The 25734-nt window shown below is 36.4% G+C and overlaps 1 protein-coding gene across 1 annotated transcript in view; it reads right to left on the bottom strand.

The window, feature by feature from the left end:
• ROBO1 (roundabout, axon guidance receptor, homolog 1 (Drosophila)) overlaps positions 1-25734 on the bottom strand; it is a 752594-nt gene that overhangs the window by 191038 nt on the left and 535822 nt on the right. Inside the window, exon 3 of the mRNA XM_006889823.1 lies at positions 18171-18328. Coding sequence (XP_006889885.1) covers positions 18171-18328 — 158 coding nt within the window. The remainder of the gene's footprint in view (positions 1-18170; positions 18329-25734) is intronic.

Below are 25734 nucleotides of genomic sequence, written 5' to 3'. Positions count from 1 at the left end.
ATGAAAATTAATAAAATATAATTATAGGGAAAAAAAAGTTGGATTTTTAATCTGTTTTCTTTAGTTCCATATTAAAAATCTGATATCGATTTGACTTAAAAGAATAATATGCTTTAATCAATAAAGCACATAAATATTGTTCCCAACAGTCCCAGTGGTTCCATGATTACAGTGTTTGACTGTGAACATAAAGGTTGGCTGTTTGACCCCATCAGCTGTTCTGTAGGGTGAGATAAAAAGTCTCATTCCATAAAGATATACAGTCTAGGAAACTCTAAGACAATTCAATTCTGCCCTTCAGGATGACTATGCATTAGAATTAACTTGACTGCAGTGGGTTTGCTATTTTACTTACTGTTACATTGTGAGTGTATGCAATGCATTAACTCTTTATGGTTGATGGGGCTGGGGGGGGGGGAATCCATTTCTGATCCACTACCCAAACCTCCTTTGACCTTCACATAACATAACTAAGTATTTCTATTTGCAGGAACACACATTTCACTTCTCAGGAATACAGGACTCTGTGACATCAGCTGCTCTAAACGTGTTGATTTCCTCTAGGGGAGAGGAAAGGAAAAGGAAGTCACAGACACTGAACAATGAAAGAAGTTGGAAGACTGAAGGAAAGCCCTAATCGAAGGAAGGGAGGAGGAGCAGATGGCTTAAGAAAGAGACATATGGGAATTGGGGGGAAAGGAAGCAATTGGCAAGGAGTAGGCTGCATGCCAAATTTGTGAAGGATCTGGAGGTCTCTGGGGATTTTAAGGGGATGTGAGTCAGCTGCTTTTTACCAAAATATCACACCAACAAGGGAAATCAAAGAAACCTACAAAAGCACACAGGAAGCAGAAAGGGGCTGAAGGAGAGGGAGGGGGGAAAACCAAACAAAACCCAATGACACACTCCACTGTAACAATTTAATGAATATGTCAAATCATTTTTCGACTGTAACTGAATTTTTCTTATAAATTCATTATTGACTTTTAAATTCATAATTTGTTTATGAAAGAAAATAATTATGTAGAGATGATTTACAATAAGTTTGACCTTCCTGGCACAAATGTGATTGAACATTCATGAATAAATCAATCTGAGTTATTTAGACTTACTATCCCCACTGCCTTCATTTGCTCAAAACTAAGACTGGTGTACAATCCTTTATAGTAAGTGACTGTATCTAAGAATTTGGACAGAAAATAAGTTAGACAGTGAAGGAGACTGAAAGAAGAAGAATCCATGCCTTTGAATTTTGATGGTATAGAAGAGTACTAAATAATCCATGTACAGCCAGAAGAATGAACAATGTAAAAAAAGAATTACTCAATATTTTATTATGTCCAAATATGCTGGTACTGTGAATGTTTTCAAGATATTACAGAGTGGATAAAATCTTAATTCGGTTATATGATAAGTAACTCAACAGCATGGATTCCGAATGGAGTAGAACTTTGATGAAAACAATGCAAAAATATTTCTTCATCACTCAACCTAATTTTATTTTTCAGTACAAAGAAAAAAATGTAATAGATATAGAATATGTGAGGACAGGTAGAAAGAAAAATAAAGGATGCAAGCCACAGCAGCTTAGTGTAAGTCATTCAAAGATGTTTATGTCACAAAGCCACATATACAAAGGACGGAGGAATCTATGTATTATTCATCTCTTTTTGCTTAAAAGCTAAGAATTTCAAACATGAAAAGCTGAATGGCTATTTAAGCTCTGCTTTTAAATACTGAAATGGAATAATTCAGGATGTGTGACAGACAAGGTTATTATGAAGTAAGTAACTGGAATTTCAGTATAGAGTTCAGATGGCTATTATTGGTTCTGTGCTGTTTATGTATTAACATTTAATGTACTCATATAAAATTACCCAGTCACTATATTGATATAGTCCATAACCAAATTTCCTATTCATTATATACATTCTTATAATTATTTAATTATTCTCAGCATTACTTATTAAAGCATGTATAAGTGAAACTATTGCATGTTGGGGAAATACATATCTTGGAAAGATAACAAGCTGCAAAGCAAATTCAGTGGAAAGAGTAATTTCCTCATAACATCATTTCATATAACTGTTTATTTAACACACTGCCAAAAGGTAGAGTTGATTATAATTATCCTAATATAGATCATTCAGAAGGCTGGGCTTTATGAGGAGGAATACGGCATCAGGATTGGAGGAACATTCATCAACAACATACGTTATGCAGATGACACAACTTTGCTTGATGAAACTGAAGAAGACCTGAAGCTCTTGTTGCAGAAGGTCAAGGACTATAGTTTTCAATATTGATTGAGGCTCAACATCAAGAAGACAAGATTCTCACCCCTGAGCCAATTGCCAGCACCATGATGGATGGAGAAGAGATTGAAGTTGTTAACAGTTACAGCTTGCTCGGCTCCAATCAATACTTTTGGCAGTAGTAGTCAGAAAATCAAAAGATGAATTGCATTAGGTAAATCTGCTGTCAGGGACCTTTCCTGAGAAAGGCACTAGGAAGTAACTGAGAAACAATGATGTCAGTCCATGGTCTTCACAACTACTTGTTAGGCATCAGAGAACTGGATAATGACTAAGGATGACAAAAGAAGAATTGTGATGTCTTTGAGTTTTAGTGATGGAGAAGTCTGGAACATACCATCAACTGCCCAAAAAAAAAAAAAAAAGTCTGTCTTGGAGAAAGTGAAACCAAGTTTCTCCTTGGATATCAGGATTTTCACGTAATTCGTTTCACGTAATTCGGACACATGGCCAGGAGGGAATGATCCTTGGAAAGGTGGAGACACAGAGCAGGAGAGGAAGACTCCAGATGAGATGGATTGATAGAATACTAGGGCAAAGGTGGGTAGGTGTATTGGAGTCAGTGAGACTGGCTCAGGACATTGCAGGCTTCAGAACTATTATGTATAGGGTTGCCATGAGTCACAGATGACTTAATCGCACATAAGAACAAAAACAATGTATTTTCAGGTAGGAATTTTATCTTTCAGGACCAAAAAAAAAATATTTGGCAAACTATACACTCTGCCTGTCTCTTAAATTTGTGCTATGTATTTTGAGAAATAACAGAAGTTTTATACCTTTAAGTTTTTCCTTATTAACTATCAAATATCATAAACTCAGTTATAAAACTACAGCAACCTTTATCATATTAACCCTTTAGAACCTCACATATTTAAAAACATATATGTTGTAGCTTTAATTTTGAGGAAAATAGTGTTTTCAAGTGGATTCATTGTAGATAATAGGAACAAAGTGCTGTACATCCTTATTGAGATTCACATTGATAGCATATCAGAATCCTAACAAAAATTTATCAAAGAAGATACAGGTGCTCCCACTGTGATCCTGCTAAGCTGAAGTTGGCTTCTATAGTAGTGCAATTATAACATAAAATAACATAACAATATAATTATAACATGAAATTGTTTCCTAGATTTTATACACAAGTTGGGGGTGACAAGGAAGAGAGGGAGAGAGGGGGGGTTACTGAGTGAGTGAATGAGTGCACAAGAAAGTGCCAGCTACTGTATCAGTAGTCTGTCTGGAACATACTAAGGTTGTATAAGTGTTTTCTATCACCTTCCTCCAGAGACTGAACTATATCATATAAATATGTCATGATAGGAGAAAACCCCTCACTTACTTAGTATTGAAGGGGACTAACTGAGGCATAAATAATTTAGAATATAAATATAATATGAACAACAAAGAATTATTATTTTATATTTTCAATATTCCTATGTTAGAAAATAAGTTGCTAGTAACTTAGCTTGAAGCATTTCTAACTTTGACATATAAGCTTAAAATGTTTAAGATAGAATCTGAAAAATACATATAAATCAGAGTTTTAAAATTCTTTTTTAATGGTAAACTTAAGCTGGAGTATGAATAACTGACAGCTGGGAGGTTCAAACAGACACAGCTGTTTAGTTCAGAACACGGCATGTTATGGACAATACCACTTAAGTTGCAACATTCAGTAAACATTTATCACGTAGCTACTATTTTCCAGTAAATATCTATAATTTACTAAGCCAAAATTAAAGATAATATAATACATACATTTATTTTTCAAAATGAGAATTATCATTTTGCTATGACACTCTTGGGAGCACTGGTGGCCTAGTGGCAAGTAGCTGTGCTACAATCCCAAAGGCACATGGTTAGAATCCATGAGAATCTCCACAAAAGGAGGATGGACAATCTCTTTCTGTGCGATTTACTGCCTCTGAAAACCCAACAGAGGGTCAGCTATGGTCACTCCATACTCGACGGTATTTAACAACAATAACTTGGCACTTTTAGTCATAATGAAGCAAAATCTACTAAAGTAAAAAAGTAGAAAACACAATATGCAACTCTGCACTATTTTCCACTTTGTTGTTATTATTGTTTGTTGTTGTTGTTGTTGTTGTTATGTGCCATTGAGTCACTTGCGACTCATAGTGACCCTATGCACAAGAGCCCTAAACAACATTCTATCCTGTGCCAACCTCGCTGTCTCAAACACACTCATTCCCACCACACCACTCACAGAATCGATCCATCTCATCGAGGGTCTTCCTCTCCTGCAACGTTCCTCCACTTTCCCAAACATTATGTCCCTCTCCAAGGACCAGTCCCTCTTTGCAACATACCCAAAGTATGTCAGACGAAGCTTCAGAATCCTTGACTCCAAGGAGCACTCCAGCTTCACCTTCTCCAGGACAAACTTGCTTGTTCTCCTAGCAGTCCATGGTATAATGAACACTGTTCTCCAGCACCACAACTCAAAGGCATCAATTCTCTTTCTATCATCCCTTTTTACTGTCCAAGTCTCCGATGCATAGCACATAATTGTGAAGACTATAGCCTGGATCAGGCACTCTCCAGCCTGACATTATTGTTCTTTAGTACTCTTAAGAGGTCCCTCACAGCTGACTTTCCCAATGCAATTCATCTCCTGATTTCCTGGTTGCTGTTACCAAGAGTGCTGACTGTGGAACCAAGTAAACGAAAACTGTTAACTATCTCAATCTCTTCACCATCCAAACTGATGCTGCCAATTGGCCCTGTGGTCTTTGTTTTCTTGATGTTGAGCTTCAGTCCATATTGAAGGCTGCAGTCCTTGACCTTCTGCAGCAAGTGCTTCAGGTCCTCCTCAGTTTTAGCAAGCAGGGTTGTGTCATCTGCATAATGCAGGCTGTTGATGATTCTTCCAACTATCCTGATGCTACATTCCTCCACATAGAGCCCAGTGTCTCGGATGATCTGTTCTGCATACAGATTGAAAAGGTCCTGATGGACCCCCTTCTTGATTCTGAACTCTGTTCTGACAACTGACAACTCCAAGTATAGGTTTCACATTAGCATTATCAAGTGTTCTGGGATTCCCATTCTTCTCAGAGTCAGGCATAGTTTGTTGTGATCCACACAGTCAAAAGCCTTTGCATAGTCAATGAAGCACAGATACACAGTCTTCTGGTAGTCTCTGCTTTCTGCCAAGATCCATCCAACATTAGCTATAATAGCCCTAGTACCACGACCTCTTCTAAATCCAGCCTGCACATCTGGCAGTTCTCTGTTGACATATTGTTCCAAACATTTTTGGATAATTTTCAGCAGAATCTCTCTTGCATGTGATATTAATGATATTGTTCGATAATTTCCACACTTTGGTGGGTCACTTTTCTTTTTTATTTGGAATGGGAACAAATATCGGTCTTTTCGAGTCAGTTGGTCAGGTGGCTGTAATCCAGATTTTCCACTTAGTTTATTAATAAATTTGTTCTCTTGTTCCTAACAGTCAAATAAGTTTCATTATAAGCAATCCTCTCAGAAAGGGTGGATGCAGTTCCCATCACTACAACCTGAAGGCTACATTATTATAGAAGACTAAAACAAAGATTTAGAAAATTTATGACTCAGGCATTCTGATTACATCTGACTATGAATATATTAATAAACTTATCTTGGGCCAGGAAAGAGTCGTCAGAACAGATCAAGGGAACACTGCATCATTCAAAATTGGGAAGGATGAGCACCAAGAATGAGTCCTGCCTCCAGACCTTTTCAATCTATATACAGAACATTATCCAGGAGGCTGGACTCTATGAAGAAAAATGTGGCATCAGGTTTGGAGGAAGACTCATCAGCAATCTGAGTTATGCAGGTGACACAACCCTGCCTGCTGAATCTGAGGAGGACCTGAAGTGCTTCCTGCAGAGGGTCAAAGACTGCAGCCTTCAATATGGACTGAAGCTAAATATCAAGAAAATAAAGATTCTCACCACTGGGCCTATTGGCAGCATCATGATGAATGGTGAAGAAATTGAGGCTGTAAACAGCTTTAGTCTGCTTCGCTCCACAATCAACATTACTGGCACCAGCAGCCAGGAATTTAAAAGATGTATTGCATTGGGAAAATCTGCCATTAGAGACTTCTCCAATGTTCTGAAGAACAATGATGTCAGTCTGGACACTAAGGAGCACCTGATCCAGGCCATGGTCTTTGCAATTACTTACATTTGTCAGAGAGCTGGACAATGATGAGGGGTGACAGAAAAAGAACTGGTGGCTCTGAGCAGTGGTGTTGGAGAAGAGTACTAAATATACCATGGCCTGCTAAGAGAACAAACAGTTTCATCCCAGAGAGGCTTAAACCACACTGTTCCTTGGAGACAAGGTTTCTGAAGCTTTGCCTGATGTTTTTTGGACATGTTGCAAGTCCTTGGAGAGGGACATCATGCTTAGGAGGGTGAAGGGACAGTGCAGGAAGAAAGATCCTTGATAAGATGGACTGATTCAATGACTGTGATAATAGGTTATGTGTGTCAATAGAAAATAATATTGGCACAGGTTAGAGCAGGATTTAGGGCTGTTGTGCACTGGGTCTCTATGAGTCGCAGACAATTAGATGGCACATAATAACAACAATATCATTTAAAATCTATGCTAGCTATTAAAGGTCACCAAGGTCATTAAATATAAAATAAGTAGCACATTTCTAAGTAAAATTCAAATGTGCTCACCATGTTTTTCATTACATTCTTCCATTTCTTTCCCAATGACTGCTAACTCCATTTAGAAATTCAAAATTACAGTAATATGTTTCTTGTGACCTTAAGTCTAGATATATATCCATTTTTAAACAACTTACTCCTGTAACTGTCTATCTTCATATATAATTGAGGTATTTTGTAACCTAAGGATTAAATTCTTCTAAACCCAGCCTGGACTTCGGGCAGTTATCAGCTGATGTGCTGTTCCAGTCATTTCTGGATAATCTTCAGCAGAATCTTGCATGCGTGTGATATCAGTGATATTGTTCAATAATTTCCACTTTGTTGGATTTCCTTATATAGATCTCTTCCAGTCAGTTGACCAAGTGGTTGTTCTCCAGATTTCTTGGCACAACATGGTGAACACATCTAGGGCAGTATCTGTTAGTTTAAATATATCAATTGATGTATCATAAATTCCTGGGGCCTTATTTTCTGCCAATTCCTTCAAAGCAGCTTGAACTTCTTCCTTCATCACCATAGGCTCTTGCTCATATGTTTTTTCATTAAATTCTTCTGTGTCTGCCAATTCCTTTTGGTATAATGACTCTGTATGTTCTTTCCATCTTCTTTTAATACTTCCTGGATCATTTACTGTTCTGCCCAAAGCATCCTTAAGTATAGCAACTTGGGGTTTGAATTTATTTTTCAGTTCCTTGAGCTTAAAAAATGCTGAGTAACTTTGGCCCTTTTGATTTTTTTACTCCAGCTCCTTGCACATTTTATTGTAATATTTTACTTTGTTTCCCTGAGCTGCCTTTTGAAATCTTCTGTTTAGCTCTTTAATATCTTGAATTCTTCCCTCTACTTTGGCTTCTTGTCATTCTAGTGCAATATTCAAAGTCTCTTCTCACATCCATTTTGGTCTTTTCTTCTTCCTCTGTCTTTGTAATGACCTTTTGCATTCTTCCTGGATGATACTCTTGATATCCTCCCACAACTCATCTGGCCTTCTTTCATTGGTGTTCAAGGTCTCAAACTTGTTCTTGAGATGGTTTTGAAATTCAGGTGGGATAGACTCAAGGTCATAATTTGGTTCCCGTGGATTTGATTTAATTTCTCTTAGCTTCAGCTTAAATTTGCATATGAATTGTTGGTGGTCTGTTCCACCATCAGCACCTGGCCTAGTTTTCACAGGTGATATTGAGCTTCTCCAGCAGTTCTTCCCACCGATTTAGATTTCCACAGATTTAGAAGAGGTCATGGTACTAGGGATATTGTAGCTAATGTTTGATGGATTTTGGCTGAAATCAGGGAATACCAGAGGAAAGTCTATCTGTGTTTCATTGATTATACAAAGGTGTCTGACTGTGTGGATCACAACAAAGTGTGGCTGACTCTGAGAAGAATGGGAATCCCAGAACAATTGATCATGCTAATGGGAAACCTATATTTGGACCCGGAGGTGGTTGTCAAAACAGAGCAAGGAAACAATGCATGGTTCAAAATTAGGAAGGGTGTATGCCTGGGATGTATCCTATCTTCATACCTGTTCAACCTATATGCAGAACATATTATCTGGGAGGTTGGGTTCTGTGAGGAGAAGTGTGGCATCAGGATTGGAAGAATATTCATCAACAATCTATGTTATGCTGATGGCACAACCCTGCTTGCTGAAACTGAGGAGGACCTGAAGTGCTTGCTGCAGATGGTCAAGACTTGCAGCCTTCAATACAGATTGCGGCTCAATATCAAGAAAACAAAAATTATCCCACTGGGCCAATTGGCAGCATCAGGATGGATAGTGAAAAGATTGAGATTGTTAACAGCTTTAGTTTGCTTGGCTCCACAGTCAACACTCTTGTCACCAGCAGCCAGGAAATTAAAAGATGCATTGTATTCGTAAACTCTGCTGTTAGGGATCTCTCCAAAGTTCTGAAGAGCAATCGTGTCACTCTGGATACTAAGGTGTATCTGATACAGGCCAGGGTCTTTGCAATCACTCACTATATGTCAGGGAGCTGGACAATGACTAGGAAAGTTAGAAGAAGAATTGATGCCTTTGAGCTGTGTTGTTGGAGAAGGAGTATTGAATATACCATGGACTGCTAAGAAAACGAATTTGTCCTAGAGTGAGTTAAACTGGGCTGCTCTTTGGAGGCAAGGATTCTGAAGCTTCATCTGACATACTGTGGACATGTTGCAAGGAGGGACCAGTTTGGAGATGGACGGCTTGCTTGGGAGTGTAAAGGGACAATGCAGGAGTGGAATACCCTTTAGGAGGTGGATTAATTCAGTGACTGGGATAATCAGGGTGGGTGTGTCAGAGACAGAGAGGTTGGCGCAGGATAGAGCAAGCTTTAGGGCTATTTGTACATAGGGACACTATGAGTCGTAGGTGACTGGCCGGCATATAACAACAACAATATATTACATTCTTAAAGTTTTTACTGAAGGCTTTTAACTACCCAATTGCACAATGAGTTATGTTTTAAATATTTAGCATTTTCAATTTTACTTTATTAACATTTCCCCTGTAATCATGAAAATATGCACATCTTTACCAAAAAATAAAGAAATAAATGCATGTCACACTTTTGAGCTATGTAATTTAGTGTTCTACATCAAAAGGTAGTCTGTGGGTTATGATTCACCTTTATGAGAAAATTTTGTTTATTAACAATAACAGTTATGACTAAGTGTCAAATAGTGAAGTAAATCTAGTTAATCCAGCCTGCAGTTAAATTATTTCTGTCTCTAACTTTAAATACAAATGCTAAGAGAAAGGAAGAACACTGGAGATAAACATTGTCTAAGACTTTCTTCAAATTATTCTAAGAAATGCATGCCAGAAGAGTTCTAAGAGATTCTCCTGTCAGGTAGGAACATAACAAAACGCTATTTGTGTTTCTGGTTTATAATCAACGGAGATCTAAAATTTGGCTCAGAAATCAGGTCAGTGTAAAAAGAAATGACTTAAGAACATCAAAAAATACAGGTGCAGCTACAATTCAATGACATATTTCCCTTTCATAGGGTGTGTCTTTGTTCCCACAGCTGGGAGAGGTGTGCTTCAAAACTTGAACAAAGAAAATCACCACATTAAAGAGCTCTAGAAATGCCTACAACTAAAACTGTAGCAATAGCCATGCAATCTTCAATTGCTTTTCATAGAGATATTATGTGATTTAATCTCCTGTTCATCTGCATGCAACACATCTGGTAAAGAACATTAGAAACAGAAGCAAAAACAATAATTTGAAAATAAAGCTTAAGAAGAAAAATTATATAAAATATCTAATATCCTGCATCTCATTGAAGTTTATTTTCAGTTTTAGTGGGATGAAAAAAAAATTGGAAATACTGCCTGACATTTTGCTTATGCTTAAATTTTCTGTTTTAATTACACAATTTTAATTTTGCCTAAAGCAAGAAATGGGGGAGGAGTGATCTAAATAAAAGCAGCCATTTTGAGGCAAAAGTGCTGATTTTTAAACTATCCATTTCATTTTCTTGCGTGTATAAATGTATTTTTTTACCTCTAGCACTTCATCAGTTCAACAGTCATAATTCATATCAAACACACAGATGGTCCAAAACAGTAAAAGTTTCAGATGTTACAACTTCCCAGCATATGGAAGACTATCGTGGATCATCATTTTGGCAGCATTTAAATGTTTTTAAATTATATATACATTAACATTTTGGCACTATTTTACACTCATAGGACATTACAACTTTACATTGTTTGATTTCTGGTTTGAAGTAGTTTTCATATCAATGCTAAGCTACTGCGGGACAGAGAGACTGGTGTTTTTTTTAATTAGAGGATAGCTTCTGTCTCGAAAGGGAAAGAAATTCCCAATAAAAATCAAACATAAATCATGAAATGCATTGTAAGTTTTCACATGTACAGTAAGCAGTTACAAAGATAAGTATCAAGTGCCATCAAGTGAAGTACCATTTATAGCTACCCAATGAACAACAGACCTAAATCCTGTTCTATCCAGGCCATCCTCATCATCTCTTACATACTTTAGTCCATGATGCAGTCTCTGTGACAATCTATCTCACAGAGGTGCTGACTTTCTACCTTTACAAGAATGGTATCTTTTTTCCCAAAGAATAGCTTCTCCTAAAATCATGTCCACAGTATGTGTGGCAAAGCTCTTTTTTGCTTGCCTCTAAGGAGTACTATCTCCAAGATCTATGCGTTTGTTCTTTTGGCACTCAGAACTCTTCTCCAACACCACAACTAAAACACCTTGACCCTTCTCCTGAGATCCTTATTCACTGTCTCACTCTCAGATGATTTAAAAGATCTAGTTTGATTGATGGTTAGAATAAGGTGCACTGTTGTCTTTAAGCCAAAATCACTGTTCTTCAGTATTTGGAGAGAACTATTCAGTATTTGGACAGCCGACTTTCCAAGTAAAATAGGTCTTTCAATTTCTTGACTGCTGGACTGGTATTGTTGTGTTTTTTTTTATGTTTGGGTTTTTGTTTTGTTTTGTTTTATGGACTGGTATTGTTGATTGTGGATCAAGCAAGATGAGATCATCAACAATTTCAATCTTTTCTCCATCTACCATGATGTTGCCTATAGGCTCAGTGGTGAGGAGCTTTGTTTTCTTGACACTGAGATGGACTGCAGTCTTGAAACTTCTGCAACTGTGTTTTAAGTCTTAGTTACTCTCAGCAAGCAAGGTTGTGTCATCTGCATAAGGCAGGTTGTTGAGTCTTTCTCTGATCCTGATACCATATTCTTCTTCATAGAACCAGCTTCTCAAATGATTTGTGCAGGATATTTGTTCAACAAGTATGAAAAATGACAAGGCCCTGATACATGCCTTCCTTTTGCTCCTAATTTTAATTTTATATTAGTTAGTATACAAAATTTGCATACATTTGTGTTTCACACTATCCCTCCTTCATATTGTGTTTCATACAATCATTCCCATTCATTATATTTTCTAAAATTAATCACTATTGAACTATGCCCACCATTACTGTGCCTTTCGAGATAGTCACCAGTTCATTTTAATTTCCTTTGGCACCACACCCCACACACCAAACTGTGCAACGCTATCATTTCCCATCTGCCCATCCTCACTCCTCTGCGCTCATTCATTCCCCCTTGGGTTCCCATACATGTTTTACTAGTTATCCTTCTATTCTTACAATATCTGTCTTATGTAGTATTTGTCCATAACAGACTGAATTAGTTCTCTCAGTATAATGTTCTCCAGCCTTCCCCAAGTTACATAGTAATTTTCAAATTTTTGTTCCTAAGTGCTGCATAGTATTCCGTCATGTGAATATACCATAATTTCTCAATCCAGTCAACTGTGGTTGGATATTTGCGCTGTTTCCATGTTCTTCTGATGGTGAATAACTCTGATAAGAACACTGGTGAACAAGTCTCCATTTGTGCCTCAGTTCTCATTTTTGGGGGGCTTTTTGAGAAAATGCCAAACTGCCTCCAGCGTGATTATACCATATTACAATCCCACCAACAGCATATAAGGGTTCCTATCTCTCCACATCCTCTCCAACATTTATTGCCTACTTCCCTGTTATACTCTGCCACTGCTACTGGGGTGAGATGATATATTATTGTGGTTTTTATTTGCATCTCTCTTATTACCAGTGATTTTTTTTTGCAGTTCTTCGTGTTTCTGTTATTCAAATGTCTTTCTCTGTGAAAAGTCTTATCAGGTCTTTTGCCCATCTTGTCATTGGATTATTAGTCCTTTTCTTGTGGAGGCCTACAAACTTTTCTTATGAGACCCTTTTCGGAGATGGTATTGAAAAATGATTTTTCCCAATCAGTAAGGTTTTTTCCACCTTGCTGGAAAGTTTCTGATGCACACAGGTATTTAATCTTTCAAAGGTCCCATTCATCAATTTTATCCTCTCCTGCCTGTGTATTTCTGGCTGTATTTGTTACCTTCTTTATACCATAGGCTAGGGCCTCTAAGCTTGGTCCCACTTTGTCTCTTACACTCTTTATGGTTTTGGGCATTACCTCTACTTCTCTGATCCACCTTGAGTTGAATTTTGTCTATGGTGTGAGATGTGGATCCTATGTAAGCTTTCTGCAGGTAGCAGTTCAGTTTTGTTGAAAAGGCTGTCGTTTTCCCATTTGATAGGTTACGTCTACTTGTCGAATATCAGTTGACAATTGAAAGGTGAGTTAATTTCTGGGTTCTTTATTTTATTCCATTGATTTTTGTGCCTGTAATTGTACCAGGAACATGATGTTTTGGTTATTATAGCTGTATAATAGGTCTGGAGATTTGGAAGTGCTATGGCCCCCACTTCTTTCTTGTTTTTCAGCAGTGATACATACATTTCTTGATTTTAAACCAGGCAATGTTTCCTTGTTCTGTTCAGGCAACAGTATCTTGGTCTAGGTATACACTTAGTTAAAGCACAATTAAGCAATCTGGAATTCCCATTCTCTTCAATGTTAGCCATAGTTTGTTATAATGCACACACTCAAATACCTTTGCATAATCAATAAAACATAAATACTGTTCTGCTATTCTTTGCTTTCAGTAAAGATCCATCTGCCATTAACAATGATATCTCTGGTGCACTATTCTCTTCTAGATCCAGCTTAAACTTCTGACAGTTCTCTGCCAATGTGCTCTTCTAGCCATTTTGGATGATTGTCATCAATATTTTGCTTGAATGTTACTTTAATGATAGTGTTTGATAATTTCCACATTCTGTTAGATCACTTTGCTTAGAAATGGGAACAACTACAGATCTCTTTCTGTCAGTTGTCTAGGTAGCTGTCTTCCGAATTTCCTGATACAGATTGGTGAACATGTCTAGGGCAACATCTGTTAGTTGAAGCAAGTCAGTTGGTATCCCATTGACTCCTAAGGCCTTATATTTTGCGATGCCTTCTTATATGTAAAATTTACCTTAGAGCCTTTCTATTATCAGTATCAAGACCACACACTATTAAAAAAAAAAAGAAAACTTTTAAAATTAATCAGTCCATTAAAAAAATGTGAAACTATCCCACTTTTATTTTCACCTCCATATGAGACACATGGAGACCTAGTGAACTGCTAACTGAAAGGCAGGTAGTTCAAATCCACCAGACTCCTCAAAGAAGAAGGATGGAGAGTCTCCTCATAAAGATTTTCAGCTTCAGTAACTCAAAAGATTATTGCTTTAAACTGGAACTGACTTGAAGAGCATGATTGGTGGGACTTATACTTGTTAAAATATAAAAAAGTTGTATTTGTCCTTGTCTAGTTTTATCTTTCCAATAATTTCAATAGGTTTCAGTTCACACTTAACACTCCACTAAAGCTGCTCTTGTCAATGTCACTTATGACTGACTTCCAAGTTGTTAGTTGAATGGTCAATTTTAATTCTCCATGTTACTTGATGATTCAGACTTCCTTGCAATACCATGTTTAGTTGACATATTCTCTGCATTAGTTTGTTCCCCCCCCCCTTTCTTTTTCATTGACAACTGGCTCCCTCTCAGTCTGCTCTGTTATCTCCACCTGTTCCATGAGGTCCTCTTTTCCCTCTTTCTCTATAGCTATTCCCTTGGTGATTTCAATCTTGTATCTTAAAATAACACATACACACTGATGACTCCCATTTTCATCATGACAAGGCAGGATAGGTTACATTATGGTAAGAAATTCACAGTGACTTAATTCAACAGCCTCTTATTCCCTATGCATTCTGCATGTGTACCACGTTAAAGCAGAGGTGTAGGGTTAGGGGATTTACTATAAACAATGTGCCTTCATGAACTCGGGCTCCTGTGGGGAGGGAAGTAATTTTGTCCATCATCTGATACTGTGGTAAATATAGCATTGGTGGTGGTTCATTATTTATTTTTTCTAATTTTTATTGACAGCCTCAGAAGTGGAACTAGTCAAATAAGTCTGCCCGATAGCAAGGAAGTTGACAAGCACACTCTTTCACCTGCCCAGAAGGAGAGACAACAAACTTCATAATTATGACTACTTCTTAAGTCTACCAGAAGTCACTTTTTTTTTAACCTCAAGGCTAAACTACTGATTCATATGTTCAACTGCTTATTTCATATCTATAATTGGATATCTGATATGTGGTTCAGTATTACAGTGTTCAAAGCTACACAGCTGGTATTCTTCACCTCAAATCTTCTCTTTCTATGATGTTCTTCAATCTAATTAATGATGATACCATCTTTATAGTTGCTCAGAAAATCAGTTCAGGTAAAGTTTGGATTTTCTCACAAACCATGTTCAATCCGTTAAAGATTCTTTTGCTATTAGTTCACAGGATAAATAGAATCAAATGCGTTCTCACCATCTCACCTGGTAATATTTGTATTCAACAGCTTCTACCTCTTTCCTCTCTTTCTACCACTGCAACCTTCAAGTTATTCTCAACACAAAAGAGAGATTTCCTTGAGAACCATCTAACGCTTCTCAACTCACGCAGTCAAAGCATTCCCATATTGAGAGGAGTCGTGGTGGTGCAGTTGGTAATGTATGGCAAGGGCTGCTAACACAAAGCTCAATAATTGTACTATTCCTGTCATTTCAAGTATAGGCAGTCTATACCAATAAAGATTGACAGCTTCAGAAACAGGTCACTCTGAGTTGGAACCAACTCCACAGCAGTGGATTTTGATCATATGGTTCCATTAATTAGCTCTGTGCTCCAATCTCCAGCAAAGAATCTCTTTGCACACCCTATTAGAAACATATGTATCATTTCACTCTTTTTTTAATATGAAAGAGTTGAGCTGTTGAGCAACAATGAAAGAATTTTTTTTTCCCATAGAGAAATGTGAACTGGGAAGGAGGCAGCTAGGAAAATGTGCAACAATGAATGAATGAAAATCCAAGTTCTCCATAAATGCTCATTAGAAATATCATTTTTTAAAAAAAGCAAAAAGAAATTAAAACATAATTTTATGAAACAAAAAAAGAAAAGACTATGTTATGAGAGATTATCTGCAGATTCTATATTTTGGCCTGAAGGTCCACTGTGATTTACTGGGGTAATAGCTATTGTTTTATTACTTAGCGTTTGGGCTTTTAACAAGAGAATAACTCTATGTGGTCTTTTTAACATTTATTTTATTCTTTAGATTTGGAATTCCCTTCCCTGGAATTCAATCTCAGTTTTTTTGAATATTTAAACCTCACATGTAGGTCATATGCTTACACTTTGTATTAGTTAAAAGTCTACCTCATTTATTGTGTTATTTTTACCTTTTCTAGATTTAACTATTATTTTTAAAAGTTTATTTTTCCATAAATTAGTTTTCTCATTAAAAAAAAATAGAAGAGTTGAGTTACCAACTCAAGTGTTTTGAATCGACGAGCTGCTGCAAGGAAGAGAGATAATCTCCTCACAGGAAGACAGACAATCTCTTCCGATGGTATCCATAGCCTCTGAAAACCCTCTGTAAGGTCAGCCATGAGTTGATTCTAACTTGACAGAATTTAACAACAACAACATTTCTACTTTCAAACCCACTCATTGGCTCTACTGAAGAAAAATATAGAAAATGTTTCCACAGATGAGAGCCAAGAACACCCTATTGAGAAATTCTACACTGTAACACATGGGAAGCCATGAATTGGAGTACATTTGAAAGCAACAAGATTTTTTTTTATTTTTACATCCTTAACCAGAGAACTTGAATTTATCTTTCTAAAGGCCTAGAACAACCTGTAGTCACCAAGAACTGCCTCTTTCCAACCATCCATTTGCATCTCTACCATAAGCCTATTCAAAACTGCAATCCTCAGTAAAATGGATTAACACAGAGACTATAACAACGGGCGAGGGCACATCAGAGATTGTTAGCATGGCACAAGGAGGCACAAAATAGGGAAAGGTTCAGATCTACTGCTCATTGGGTTTATGCATCACAGGTGCCCTGATGGCACCTAACAACAACAACAACAAAGGGGGAAAGCAAAAACAAAACAAACAAACAAACAAAAACCAAAACACAAGCCACAACCCAAAACCTCAACTACTGCCCAATGCCTTTGAGTCACTTCAATCTAATGGCTGATCACATATCAGGTTTCAAATCCCACAGGCTGTGACTACCCATCGTTCTATGAGGAATTAAAAATTTTTATTTCATCTGCATTAAGACTTCATGGTATAAACTTCAGAAAAGCACTGGGAATTTTTTGTTGGTGTGGAGTACCTCTATCACTAGTGTTATTAATACATATTGAACAGAAATGGGTTATCATGAAAGATATAAGCAATGCCAGAGATTACCATGCTTTTAATGTGCTTAAATCATAAAGCTGAAGGAAAGGGAATTACAGACAATGTTCATTCAATTGTCTAGGATATACTTATAAGGATATTCTTGTTTTAATTATAAATAAATGCCAAAAATTCTCTTACCACCATTAAGCGATGTATTTCTTTCCATATCTCCTATCAATATTATTTATCCATTTTCCTAAAGCAAAAATTTCTACTTTCATATATAGTTTACTTTGCCATGAGACTTTTCAGTGCCTATTAAAAACAAAACACGGTTTATCTTCACCCCAGTGATATATCTATGGAAATTACTTGACTACTTCACTCTATTTACATCATTGCAGAAAAATACTTGCTTTTCAATTAAGGTCCCTATTTGTCTACCATAACCTGCTCTATCTTATTTGGGGTTTAAATTTCATGCTACCTGGTTAATTGATGTGCTGAAAGTGCATTAGCAAGCATGCACTGTGTATGCATATGTCCTCCGTGTGGTGACTTCATTCCTATCCAACTTTAGCAATGATCAATTCTTCACACATTAATTCTCCTAGAGGACTTTAAACTTTGGAAAAGGTGTACACAACAGACAAGTGTCAGGGTGTGCCCAAAAAAAAACAAAAAACAACAACTATAAAGGAACAGTGTGCAATTCTAGAATCAACATTAGACATTAGAACAGAAATTAGATGGTATTTTTTCCCTAGCTCCAAACTAAAACCAAAAACTTTCCTTCCTTACTTTCCTGTCAACACAAGAAAAACTAAAATCTACTGAAAAACTAATCTTGAATGAGTGATATTCCATTCCTTTCTTTAAAGGACTCTATTTCACATTGTCCCTGATGAAAAGGTATAGAGTTAGCCATAAAGAACTGCCTATCAAATTGTATACTCACAGTTATCCTTTCATCTTTGTCATCCAGGGGAGAGCCGTCCTTCTTCCATGAGATGGTGGGCTCCGGGTGGCCTCGCGGAGGCTGGCACTCCATCACCGCAGGCTCGCCCACCGCCACCATGACATCAGAAGGGTTCTGTCTGAAGTCATCTCGGAGTACTGTGGGAACAAGACTGAATCATTATACCCAACAGAGATCCACTTATGTCTTCATCGCTCAATATTAGCAAAAGGGGTATTTATTTAAATAAACCACGAGTATGACCTATCTTAGTACTTAACTAAATAACTCAAACTTGTTGCTGCTGAATCAGAACGAATTCATAGTGGAACTCCATTAGTCTTGTTATTGACTTTATTTTTACAGATAATGAAATGATTCATCACATTAGCCTAAAGTAAATATTAAAACATTAAAATACTGTAGAACTAGTAGTATCACTTACTTGGTAACTGTTGAAATAAATGTGGAGAATAAATCATGTAAGTACTTAAAAATGATTGACAGTCACACAATGGAATACTATACAACAAGTACAAGCAATGATTTTATACATTACTACCTAACTTGGGAGGGACTGGAGAGCATTATGCTGAGTGAACTAACTCAGTCCCATGAGAAAAAAAAATACCGTATAAAACCAATATTGTAGAATTAGTATGAGGATCCAAGGTTGAGGGGGAGGGTGGAAGGAGAGAAGTGAGGATGGGCGTTGGGAGATGGGGTTAGTCATAGGGTCACACAATTTGATGGGGGAAGGGGATGTGTGAAGGAAATGGGAAAGATCTTGTGTGAAAAAAATGAATTTGAGTATTATAAATAAATTTATATAAAATAAAAAATAAATTAAAAACAGATATGCCCATGAGGGGGAAAATGGGGGAAAACAGATATGCCCACTACAAATAAAAAAAAAACAAAAACCACAAACAAAAAGAACCAAAAAACCCCAACCTAAAACACCAGAAAAAGAACTATTCATATCTTAAATGATTCTCAGCATTTTTATCATATATATATAAATGGGTTGCTTGGCATCAGTTAGTTTTAGAAAGAAATAATAACTACATTGTTTACTAAGCAGGTAATCTTGAGAAAATTATTTCATTTTTCTCAATCTCATTTTTCCCCTCTTTACAAAACAGAGATGGAGATATTTACTTCAATACAAGGACTAATAAATGTTAATTAATCTTACTGTGGCTTCATTTTCTTAATCCAGTATGGAAAGAAAAAAATATTAACCTAATTTAAGATAGTACTTAAAATGTTTGGTATGATAAATATATAGATATATAGTGATAAAGCACCATTAATTTTATATCAAACATACAATTTGCTATCAAATATTCAATCCAATAAAATGAATGCCCAATGGTACTTAAAAATAGTTTTATAGAAGTACTAGAAAGAACAGCAATTTATGCGTAAATCCTTACTTTAAAAGCCTCTCTAACATTTTTATCCCAGTACTTCAAGTTTGCTTTGAGGTTTACAGTATATATAAATGTTTTGCAGTTATTTAAGTTTTCGTTTCCTTCTTCCATATCTAGTTGCTGTTAGTTGACTCTGAACCAACCACATCTCATAGTGATCCTAGCAAAAATGGATCAGAACCCCGCCCTACCTTGTGCAATCCTTATAATTTCTGATATACTTGATTGGGCCCACAGGTACAATCACTGTGTAAATTCATCTGGTTGAGGGCATTCTGCTCTTTCACTGATTTCTCCACCTCTCCAAGCAAGATGTTTTTGTTTGTTTTTTTTAAAAGGCCAGAATAGTACATTGACAAAGAAATGCCAAAAATTCAAGCTGCATACAGAAGAGGCCATGACATCATTGCTAATGCCAGATGGATCTTGGCTGAAAATAGAGAATTTAATAAGGATATCTATTTGTGTTTTGTTGACTGTCCAAAGGCCTTTGACAGTGTGGATCACAACAAATTATGGTAAACATCGAGAAGGACACGAATCCTATGTTATGTACCTTGGCCAAGAAGGTGATGTCCAAAAAGAGCAAGAGAAGATTGTATTGTTCAAAATCAAGAAGGGTGTGCCACAGAGCTGGATCTTTTCTCCATACCTATTCAATATGTAGGCTGAGCAAATCATTTGAAAAGCTGTATTTTATGAAAAAGACTGTGTCTTCAGGATCTCAAGACAACTCAGTAACAACCTGTGTTATGCAGATAAAACAACCTTGCTTTATGAAAGTGAGGAGGACTTAAAATACTTGCTGCAGAAGATAAAAGACTACAGCATTCAATATGGATTAAATCTCAATATTAAAAAAAAAAATCCTCACCACTGTGCCAAAAGGCAACATCATGATAGATGGATAAAAGAGTAAAAATGTCAAGGATTACATCTTACTTGCATCCACAATCAAGGCCTTTGGTACCAACAGACAAAAAAATCAAAAGACATGTTCACTGGGGAAATCGAATAACAAGGAACTCTCCAAAGTGCTAAAAAACAGCAATATCAGTTGGAAGACCAATTTGTGCCTGATCCTTATCTACTAACAATGCTACATACACACACATATATGCATGGTATGTTGTTGTTAGGTGCCAATGAGTCACTTATGACTCATTGTGACCTATGTATAATAGTTCTGAACTCTGCCCTATCCTGAGTCAATTTCACTATCTTTGATACACCATCCCCTCATTACTACAGGGGTAGGGGTGTGTGTGTGTGTGTGTGTGTGTGTGTGTGTTTATAGCAGCAATTCACAAAATCTACCTATACGAAATCTTGTTGTTTAATATGAATACTGAGACATATTGGTCACAATAGTATTATAATAATAATATAACAATATTTCCTGGGGAAATATTTCTTCATTGAAGAGCACTGCTACATTGTCTTTTGAGAGAGGGTAAAGTATGTTTGTTTGTTTACAAAAAAAAGGAACTATGATTTCACAAAGCTACTGCAATTCTAACTCTAATATTATATGTTTTATTAATAAAGTATAGAAGTATAATATATAAAGGTCAATGAATGATCTTATCATTTTTAACATGTAAGAAAGAACAGAATATAAAGATTTCCATTCTTTCATCCATATATGACTATTATTTTTTAAGAACATATCATAAATAAAATGTAAGGTTTATATAAAAAGTAAATTAATTAGCCATAAAAATATTATGTGTATTTTCTGGATAACATTACTAACCTAAATTAACACCTCTAAAATTATTCAACACCCTTGAAACAATCAAAGTTTAAATACTTTTTAAATGAAACTAAATAATTTTGTATAATTTTACTACTTGTTGAGCTTAGAACCAAGTTTGTAATACTATATCTTACTTAGAAATTGAGATTACATTTGAAATAAACCAGTGAATGATAAAACATCTTTCAAAAATATAAAAAGTCTAAGGCAGATAAATCAAGCTTGTATTTTTAATTTACTATGTCATTCAGGCTTTTACAGTATTTAATGAAAAGCTAACAAAATGTAATCCACTAAAGACTGCTTCTGAGATAACATCATGTAATTATTTTCTCAGCTGTAAAGCATAAAACCTTAGTACTGCCTATGGGTACAGAAACCCTGAATAAGAGGATGAATTTAAGATTTTTTTTTTTCTCTTCCAAAAAAAGAAATTTTTCTCCTTTGTATTGTTTTACCATTTATTTCCATTGGGTACAGATTAGTATGCGTCAAACTAAAATATATTAACTTTTAGTTAAGTTATTCAATTCTCTTAATAATGTATCTTTAAGTTAGTAGTTAAAATAAAAGTTGAATTCAGATTATAAGTAATATTGGCATAAAAAGTAATGACATATCTAAACATTGCAAAAAGAATTTTTTTAAACACACACACACACACACACACACGCACGTACCTTTCTATCTTAATACCTCCATTATTAAAGTGGATAAGTTCCATTGAAATGTTCTTGTTTGTAGATAGTGAAAAATTCTATAATTATCCACTTTTGTTTTGGGGGGGAAGCTTAATGCTAAATTTTAAGAGCAAAAAAGTATAATGTTTCAAAGTGAGTGCCACCAAGCGTTGTTAAACAAAGCAGAGTTCTCTTAATATTGTGAAAATATTATATTTTCTCCATGTTTTAGACAATTTTGTATCTTGTGAAGAAATTGGAACCCTTATTCACTGTTGGTTGGAGTGTAAAATGGTACAACCACTATGGCACTTTCTCAAAAAGTTGGCAAATAGAATTCCACTTCTGGGAATATACCCCAAAGAAACCATAACTGTCACCCAACCCAACTGCCCATCAACAAATGAATGGATAGAGCACCTCTGGCATATTCTCACAATAGAATACTATGCTGCATTGAAAAAACAAAGAACTCATGAAATATTACACAAAATGTGTGGCCCTGGAGGACATTATGCTGAGTGAAATATCTCATTCACAAAAAGACAAATATTGCATAATGCTACTGTTATAAAAGAGGACTGACATAGAGGATGAGGGCGGGGAGACTAAGAAAGAGAGGATAAATAATGTATACAACACTGAAATAGTTTAGGGAGAGAACTGTTTAAAAGAGATATATGATTATATATTATTATTATGACAGAAGTCCAGAATGATGGCTGCATAGTGCAGTGGACTTGGGGGAGGGATTGTATAACAATGAAAGAATTTTTCTTTTACTTTTTAAAGAAAAGAGCGAATGGGGGGGAAGCAGTGGGCAGGGAGAAAAGTAAAATACTGAATGAATGGAAATGCAAAGTCTCTGTAAACTTTAATTAAAATTAATAACTTAAAAAAACCAAAACAATAAAACACTCAAACTCATTGCTATTGGGTCGTGATCAACTCACAGCTGACTCTGGAACACACTTTTAGAGTCACATGATTACTTCTCTACATTCTGAGGACAGCTGGTAGATTCAGAGTGGAGGGAGGCACTGCCTTTGGGTTAGCGTCCCACTCTTTACGGACTAAAGTACCAGACCACCCTCCATGTTATCTTTATACTTACAAGGTGGTTTATATAAATGAAACAAAACTGTTTTGCTTTTCCACTCTAAATGATGGAACTATAACCTTTTTTTTTTAATACAAACAGCTGTATACACAGAAAATGGGGTGGAGTTCCCTGATCAAACATGGAAGGAGGAGTGGCATCCACTTCCCCTATGAACCTGGAGAGAGGATGAAAGGCACCCAAGTGTCAAGGACTCCCCTTCATAGGGTCGCTATGAGTCACCTGCAACTCAACGGCACATAACAACAACAACAAGAAGCAGCTGTAGCCTGGATGTGTTCACCAGTTTGTGCAAGTGATACAACCTTGCATACCCCAAATCAGAGGGCCTTGACGTGTTTGCGACAGAAGATCAAATACTATATACTTCAATATAGAGTACACATCAACATGAAGAAAAGCAAAGGTACTCATCCCTGGACCAGTAGGTATAACATGACAGAGGGAGAAAAGATTCAAATTATCAGACTTCATCTTACATAAAGACACAAAATAACACAATCTAGAGTCAGGAGTATCAGCAGTCTGGAGATCAGTAAAGACATTTCTTTGAGAAAGTCTACAGTCGGGGATTTCTCCAAATTCCTGAGAAGCAACAATGTCAGTTTGAGGACTAGGGTGTGCCTGATTCAGGCCATGGTCTTTTCCATCATTTGATGTGCATTTGAAAGCTGAAAAATGAATAAGGATGACAGAAGAACTACTTATGCCTGTACAGTGTGTTACTGGAGAAGAGTAGGGAATACTCCATGGACTGCCAAAAGAAAGAACAGATAGACCTTGGAGCAGCCCCAGTGTGCCCTAGAGACAAGGATAACAAAGCTTTGTCTCACAATTTTGGGCACATGTTAGGCAAGTGTGATCCTTGGAGAAGAATCACATATTGGAAGGTGGAGAGTAAATCAAAGAGAGGAAGACTCAACCAGATGGACTGACACAGTTACACAACAATAGGCTCAAGCACATCAGAAAACAGGAGGATTTGACAGGGTTCAGATTGTCGTTCAGAGGGTCGCTATGAGTCATACTCAACACAGTGGCACCTAACAACTATCAACAAACTAAGGAATAAAAAAAAATGAATCTTCTGGAAGGCTTTTTCCTATAAAAATATTTTTAAAATAGTACAATTTATTTTTAAAAAATAAGAAAAAGTGTAATACTTTAGAGAGCTCTGTTGGCTTAGTTGCAATGAGTTGCACTCCCAATCCTAAGGCATGCAGTTTAACTCTACCAGCTGCTCCAAAGGAAAACACAGCAAATCTTCTCTATGCAATTTATAGCCTCTGAAAACCTGCCAGAAGGTCAGAAATGAGTCAGGTCCAACTCAAGGGTACATAACAACATATTCAGATATCTTTATATAAAATTATATGTCAGTTTGAATATGATTCTCCAAACACATACATATAATGAGTAGGATGATGAGGATATATTTTTATCATGTTGGAAAGGTAGAAAGTAGCAAAAGGGAGGAAGAGCCTCAGAGAAATGAATGACACAATGACTAAAATAATGAACTGGAGATATCAGAGATCATGAGATCCCTATAGGGCAAAGATCAGATCTGTTGTATGGTCAGATTGTATGACTTGTAGTCAACTTAATGACACCTAAAAATAAAAACAAATTAACTTAAAATAGTTAAAAGGATAGATTCCTCGATATTATGCTCCTGTAAGATCTTTGTTGTTGTGGTTGTTGTTATGTGCCGTCGAGTCACTTGCGACTCATAGCGACCATATGTAAAACAGCCCTAAACCATGCTATACCCTGTGTCAATCACACTGCCTCTGACACACCCATCCCGATTACCCCAGTCACTGAATCAATCCACCTCATAGAGGGTCTTCTCCTCCTACGCTGTCCCTCTACTCTACCCAACATGATGTCCCTCTCCAAAGACCTGTCTCTCCTTGCAACATGTCCAAAGTATGTCAGACGAAGCCCCAGAATCTTTGCCTCCAAGGAGAAGCCTGCTTTAACCCTCTCTAGGCTGAATCTGGTTGTTTTCTTGGCAGTCCATGGTACATTCAATACTCTTCTCCAGCACCACAGCTCAAAGGCGTCAATTCTTCTGTCCTCCCTAGTCATTGTCCAGCTCTCTGATGCCTAATAAGTGATTGTAAAGACCATGGCCTGTATCAGGCGCACCTTCCAGAAAATAAGAGACCATGCATTTATATTAATGATTAAGGAACTACTCAAAAAAGATAAATGATAAAGGCTCTATAACTTGAAGAATGTGACCAGTGTCACTGAGCCGTAAATGGAGAAATTGTTAAACTCCTATATGATCTGCAATTTATATGTCATCAACAAAAGAAAAGTGAAATAATTTTAGAAAATATTTATACATAGCAAGTCCATGGAGATAATGTCCAAAAATTAAGAAATTCAATAAAATCATTATGGCATAATGTGCATTTGTATGGCTATACAATAAGCAAATATTCAGAAAAGTATTACAAATATCCATTTCACAGAAGTTCTTTGGGTACACTCCATAGAGAGCTATACTAGTTTAACCAACTCAAAAGTAGCCCTTCTCTGGTAGTTAAAATCCACC

Source organism: Elephantulus edwardii, unplaced genomic scaffold (genome assembly GCF_000299155.1).
Source record: "Elephantulus edwardii isolate Elephantulus edwardi_28Jun2011 unplaced genomic scaffold, EleEdw1.0 scaffold00081, whole genome shotgun sequence".
Taxonomy (NCBI): domain Eukaryota; kingdom Metazoa; phylum Chordata; class Mammalia; order Macroscelidea; family Macroscelididae; genus Elephantulus; species Elephantulus edwardii.
This window is presented reverse-complemented; position numbering and strand designations above follow the sequence as displayed.